Consider the following 6,772-nt stretch of genomic DNA (forward strand, 5'->3'; position numbering starts at 1 on the left):
CAGTGCACCCCAGGGTGGCTGTGGCTACAATGTAGCTTGCCATCACCAGTGTGTGATTGGATGGGTGGATGACTGGTTGTGTAAAGCGCTTTGGGATCCTTAGGGACTAGTAAAGCGCTATACAAATACAGGCCATTTACCATTTAAGAGCTTGGTTTTCCTTTTCCATTTTTTTGGATTTCTAGCTTTGGAAGGGTTTCACAAACGTGTGAACGAGGGTGCAGTTCAGTTTCACATTTTGATCATTTTAAGTACTTAAAAAGAAGCAAACATGTTGATATCCAGATGGATTTTGCATAGTAAAATATGCATTAATATACAAAGTTGTTCAGTAATGCCATATGGTTAAAAAAAAATCCCACTGGAAAAAAAAGCTGCCGTCCACTGAATATTTGATTCTCAGACCGTCGTCTTTCACCTCGACCACTCGCACCACCTCAGCTGTAGGTGTGAATGATTCGGTGTCGCTTTAAATGATGCATGAGGATGAAGGTTTTCCCGCACTGTGAGCAGCTGTATGGTCGTTCCCCGCTGTGCGTCCGCTGGTGAACCCTCAGGCTGCTCTGCTGCGTGAACCTCTTCCCGCACTGTCCGCAACCGTACGGCTTCTCTCCCGTGTGAGTCCGGTGGTGTATGCTGAGGTGCGACGAGCACTGGAAACTCTTCCCGCACACCGTGCACCAAAACGCTCGCTTTCTCTTGTGGCTCTGCTGGTGCAGCTTGAACTGGTGGAGGCGGCTGAACGACTTTCCGCACTGCGAGCACCCGTAGCATCGGGCCGTCCCAGAGAGGGGTTTGTGTAGGCTGTGAGGGTTAAAGCTGCTCGGTGTGAACGTGTTGTGCGACTGAGTTACAACTGGTCCGTCTCGAGTTGCGGTCTCCCTCTCAGGGTCTTCCTCTAGCTGGCTCAGGTGAGTGGAGTGTGACGCGTTTCTCTGCGGGTAAATTAGTTCCTTCTGCTTGTCTTGCTGCAATAACGGAGCCTGCGACCTAGGCTGGAAATCTGACGACTGTGGAACGTCCTTCTGATATTCGCTGTTGTAAATCCCATTGCAAAGCCTCTGAGAAGGCAACTGCTGGACGTTAGTCGACTTGCTCAGGTTAGAAGCTACATTTGGATCTGAATGGTCCGGGTACGTGTTGGAATACTCCTCTACTACACTAGAGAAGTCAGGGAACCCAGTGTCAATGTCATTACCTTCAATTATGGACGACCAAATTTGATTCTCCCTTTCATCCAATGAAAATTCAGCAGCAAGTTGCGTCTGCTTCCCCACATTGTGCTGGCACCCATCCTGTCTGAATGCCAGTCGATCTTCTTCCTTCTCTGTCTTCACTGTGAACTGAAGGCTACTGATGTCTACTGCACGCTGGGCAGAGTTAAACGAGTCACTGAACTCTGATGGCTTCTGTCTGGCAACCTCTGGATGGGTTAACTGGTGGCCCTCTTCAAACTGCTGGTTCTCTGGAGCACTAGCAGCGTTAGGGTACTGAACAGCAGAACCTGCAGGTGACAGGTGTTAGGAGACTTCAGGTAAGGGTGTGAAGTTCAATTAAGGTTTAATTCTTGCACAAAACCTAGGTCTTCAACTCACCAATTGGTCCAGCAGAATCACTGATCCATAGAGCCTCATCTGGACTTTCTTCTTTAATTGTGAAGGAAACAGTTGCATCTTCAATCTCAGGAAACTACACAAAAAGGGCATGGATTACCTTATTTGTTTTTCAACTTGAGAACTTCTAAGATATATGTTAATAATATAGAGATTGCAACACCAGAATCTGCCAAATTAAGTTTTATATTTCACTTCTTTTAGCTTTGTTTTCCCCTCTACAAACAACTTACTAATTATTAATCCACCCTTTTCATAACACAGCTACCTGCCATAAATAGAAACACCTATGGGAGTGGTGTCACACAAACAAAGCCTCAGCAATGAAACCAAAACTATAAGATTAAGAGGTGACATTTCCGCAGCGAGGTGACATTTATCATATAACTGACACTATTAGATTAACACACAGGTTTTTGATCCACTTTTTGAACTAGTTTATCACCAGTGTCAGCTGCCCATTTTTCCCCCCATTTTTCTTTTACAATTTGTGAAAAAATATATACAACCACTAAAAGTTTCTGGATTTTTTTTTGTTTAGAAAGGCAAACTTTTAATTCTTTTGGAAAACAAAATAAAGATGACGCTTTAAGATAAAGTTACCATTTCAATCATTTACAGTACAAAAACAGCAACAGCAATTACTTTAACTGGTGTGTGAAGGCCTAGCAGAAATACAGTGAGGTCCTTCTGAGCCTCTGATTATGGGGAACTGTGCATAAAAATGCCCATAATTCCTGAAAGGTTAATGTAACAGTTTTGTTAAACCCCTTCAATTAAAGGCTGAAAGTCTGCGCTTTCACCACATCTCGATTGTTTGATCTAAAATCCACTGTACTGGTGTACAAAACTACACATCTTATATCCACGTCCAAACACTGTAACTTTTTGTAGGCTTTTCGGAAGTGTTCATCAGTCTGGGTGTGAAAATTTCTGATCACTCTAACATGAAAGATTTTTGAGAATCCCCTCAATGCAAACTCAACAGATGACCTCACATTATATCTAAGCAGTTTTTAATATGAAGTAGAACTCACAAGTAAATAAATGACTATAAGGGACCTTCTGCAGAGGCAGCGAAACAGCGCAAAACCACAACACTTCCACCACTAAACTTCACAGATGGTGAACAGTTTTTCTCATGAAAAGCCATCTTTTGTCTGCACCAAACATGTCTACTGTTACTCCAGCCATACAGCTCTACTGTTTCTTTATTTTTCTGATGCTAACACTTTGACACTAACAGCTAAAGAATAAATGAACAAATGCTCAAGTTTTTTGCAAGACTTCTTGTTGCATCAGTCAATCTGCCCCTGGGTTGAACTGACCTTCCACGTGTGGGGGATTTTATCTCATATCATTTGGGGATATGTTTGAATTCCCATGCTCACAGGCAATACACGTTTTCTTGTTTTATTTGTTTATTTATTTATTTTTAAATGAACACAATCTTCAGATATTGTCTTGATGACAACCACAAACTTCAACAGCAAAGAGAACAGCAGAGCACAAACCTCACAGCTTTCAGCTGTCACTGTTAAAGGAAGCTCAAATCGCAGACGCCTAACCTGGACCTGATTTTAAGTCTAGGTGTGTGACACAGAGGGGGTAACAAAATAACTCGAGATGCAAATCTTACCCCATCGTAACCACCATGAAAGACCTACAGGTGCTATTTTGAAGGATTATTGAAATAACTTTAATTTAACAAGGAATAAAATTAACAGTTTGTTGACTTTTCTTCAAAACATTTTTTATCCTTCAATCACCATTCTTGCTGTTACAAAGTTATCCCTTAGATGTCACTTCATGGTTGTTTAAAGGCCAGGTCTCCCTTTTAAAACATCTAAATTAAGCGGAGTTACTTTTTCCATGTAGCTGGTATGTTTTTAAACTGTGTAAACATTGAAACTTGCAGCAACATATTCATTTTATGTATGACTTCTCTAAAAACAAAAAAGTTTGTTTTGTTTGGGGTTTTTTTTAAAAGAGCAAATGTTGTCCAAAAGGCAACAATTATTAGAGCATGTAGTAAACACAGACCTTCATATCTCTTGCAGGGTGCGGACAGTTGCTCCCCACATCAGTTCCTCTGTCCATGTAGTTTTCTGGTTGCAGAAGGGAAGAAAAATCTCAATTTGAAAGCTCGGGCAGAGGAAAAGTAGATATTATTTGGAGGGGGAGTAAAATACCTCGAAATTCATTTACAAAAATAAGCAGAGGTTAACATAAAACACACCAGCGGTGGCTTTTTAAATCAAATTCTTCCTGCGTTTGGTTCTACTTCTACATTTAGATGCACAACACACTGAGTTGTCAGTTGGCACAAACAGTGATGGAAATCTTACCGAATCCTCGCTGCAGCTGCGCATTTTTGCTCTCCATCACCAGCAGTTTCCTCTTCAGCATCTCGTTCTCGCTCTGCTTTCGGGATATTTCAAGATGCAGAAACGCACATTTGTCATCGACTAGTTTGGATATCTCTGCCACTGCTGCCTTCACCAGAACCTCCATTATTGAGGATAACTGTGTTTGAAAGGGAATGCACGTCGCCATGTTGACTCATTCAAAGTAATATATGCCAGGTAAATTAGAAGAATTAGTAAGTGCTTCCAAGTAGTGGTTTAAAAAATGTGAAAAGAAGCGACGCAGTAGAAAATTTTTACATCCCTGTGAGCATCATGCTAGCTGAAACCTTTCTTCCGTGTGGCGGAGGGCTTTACCATAAATACACGAATAGAGGCGCGGTGGAATAACAGGTACGAGGCCTTCATCCTTCTGAGTCATCACCCATGGGTGTTAAATTTGAGCTAAAACTGCACGTAGAAAGGAAATTGTGGGTTAGGAAATGAGATAAAGGTCAATAACCAGCTCAAAGATTAGTTTAGATTCTTGTTGTATTTTATTGGGAAATATGCCACATGGTCTCAAAAAACAAGTCAGATTGTACTTACAAATACTAATTGCAGTAGTAGTAAAAACTAAAGAAAGATAGAAAAAATGTTTGAATAAAGAAAGTTCAGGAAATGTGTGCAAATGGAACAACAGACCTTCTCTTTGGGACTCCAGGACATCAGTAAAAAATTTAGAAAATACAAGAAAACATACGTGGATACCTTAATCTAGTTCATTTGCTTTTATATGAATTTGTTTGGAGACCTTTTTTCTGTGTAAGAAGAACCTGTGAAATAGATCTCTTGGTACAAATGAGTACCAGACCAATCATACCTCTAGACTAAACCCTTAACATATTTTTGACGGGTGTGTTATCCTTCTGGAAGCAGCCATCGGTAGATGGGTGCACTGTGGTCATAAAGGGATGAGCAAGCAACAACACTCAGACTGTGGTGTTTAAAGAAAGCTCAATTGGTACCAAGGTGCCCGAACTGTGCCAAGGAAAGATCGACCACACTGCTACACCACCAGCAGCACTCCGAACCCCGATTTTTCCTCAGATTGTGACCCTAAAATCTGATTGTTGCAACAGAAATCAAGACTCATCCCTCATATTGTACAGTTTTGGTGAGCCTGTGTGAACTGTATCCTCAGTTTCTTGTTCTTAGCTGCCAGCACCCAGTGTGCTGTTTACAAAAAAGTTTGAAACACACAAAACAGATTTGAGAAAGCTAAATCCAGCCACTCGTGGTGCGTCACAATTAATACCAACTTTCATTGAGACCATCTTTCACTGTCAGTTTAAAGACATTGTGGAATTGTGCCTTTACCACTGCCCTCGACTCAGAATGAAGCAGACACCAACTTCGAAGAACCAAAAGAAACACGTGCGCATTGTCACAGGGCATTTGTGGCAAGCAAAATTTAAAATGTTTATGGCTTGGTGCCACAGTTGATTGTCTCTAGAAGTAATAACTCCCTTCATAACAGTATCTCACAAGCCTTAATGTGATAACTAAAAACTCCACCTATTCATCCAAATGTGCCCACGGCAGGATCTTAAGAAACACAACATGGCAACAACCAAAATGCCGTTATTGGGGTTCAAGATCAGGGTTTTACAAACAGATCATGGTAGTCACGGTAACATCGCCCATGTTTTAAATCTTCTCATTTTAATCTCAAATACACAACTGAATTTAATTACTCTCTTATTACTTATTACTAAGCTTATTACTCCCCACAAACATGCTACACATAGAAACTGCATAGTGATGAGTCAAATGTCCTCCAGAACTAAGGGTGGATGCTGGCATGAGATGTCAGAGAGAAAGATTCTTTACACTTAAATAGACTTGGTGCGATGTGATGTCTGCCTCAACTAACTCACAGGCTTTGCTCATCAGCCATTCATCTTCCCAAGTCACACACTGGCCCACTTTAGAATATGCAGTTAATGTAACAGACGTATCCAGGGATCCTAAAAATTATAAACTCGTGAGTTAGCATCTTAGTAACTGAAAAAAAAAGAAAAGAAAAAAACGTAATGTCAAAGGTCCCATCTGTGATTTTAGAACTTATACATTTTGTGTAAGTTAGGCTCCTTCAAGGATCCCTACAGGGTCCCAGTTTTACATTTTTTCCAAGAATATGGAAAAACTGGAAGACTAGGAGGAAGGTAGGAGATGTAACAGAATGGAGAGAAGGAAGAAATCAGCATTTGAAAGATTTAACATTTAGCAATTACTTAGACTGATCAATACGAAAAGAATCCACAACTCAAACACAGAATTTTCCATTTATTAGAAAATACAAATAAAGAAAATTATATTTTGTTATTCACATATTACGTATCCTTGAATATGTAATCCAACTTCATGTACAAAGTGAATTTAAATCTTTCCACAACGGCCTTGGGTTTCAGCAATTGTTGATCAGCAGCCTTGTGTAATAAACCTCTGTACTAAAGTAAACAGAAAACACTTCATATAAGGAAGGGGGGAAATTATAAGAGGTTTACTTTGTGATGCACTTTTGAGAGGCATCGACACTGCAGTGGCAGGTTAGGAATTTCATTTCCATGGAAAAAAAAAAAAAAAAAAAAAAACCAGAAGCACTCATATGATACAAGAAATAGTTTTGTGACACCTGCCTCAGACAGTCTCTCTGTTGGCTTGGTCGGTGCTATTTTAATGGCCTCTTTAAGTCCATCTGACAATTCAGGACACTGTTGTCTATATAAAATACTCAACACTGCTTTAGTA

The 6,772-nt window shown here is 40.3% G+C and overlaps 1 protein-coding gene across 1 annotated transcript; it reads right to left on the minus strand.

The window, feature by feature from the left end:
* Positions 1–437: 437 nt before the first annotated feature.
* On the minus strand, positions 438–4,225 carry LOC146613054 (uncharacterized). The gene is made up of 4 exons (XM_085377307.1): positions 3,962–4,225; positions 3,657–3,721; positions 1,596–1,689; positions 438–1,504 (listed from the first exon to the last, which is right to left on the minus strand). Exons 1-4 carry the CDS (start codon positions 4,167–4,169, stop codon positions 438–440), a joined length of 1,434 nt encoding a protein of 477 aa, XP_085233433.1. The 5' UTR covers positions 4,170–4,225.
* Between the last annotated feature and the right edge of the window lie 2,547 nt (positions 4,226–6,772).

Source organism: Diplotaxodon limnothrissa, linkage group LG18, assembly GCF_057381915.1.
Source record: "Diplotaxodon limnothrissa isolate DT_005_m linkage group LG18, D_limnothrissa_male_GT1.1, whole genome shotgun sequence".
Taxonomy (NCBI): domain Eukaryota; kingdom Metazoa; phylum Chordata; class Actinopteri; order Cichliformes; family Cichlidae; genus Diplotaxodon; species Diplotaxodon limnothrissa.

Coding starts and splice junctions, on each gene's coding strand:
- LOC146613054 (XM_085377307.1), bottom strand. CDS start 4,169: ATGGCGACGTGCATTCCCTTTCAAACACAGTTATCCTCAATAATGGAG. Junction 1,690..3,656: donor ACCCTGCAAGAGATATGAAG/GTCTGTGTTTAC, acceptor CTTTTTGTGTAG/TTTCCTGAGATTGAAGATGC. Junction 1,505..1,595: donor TGATTCTGCTGGACCAATTG/GTGAGTTGAAGA, acceptor TGTCACCTGCAG/GTTCTGCTGTTCAGTACCCT.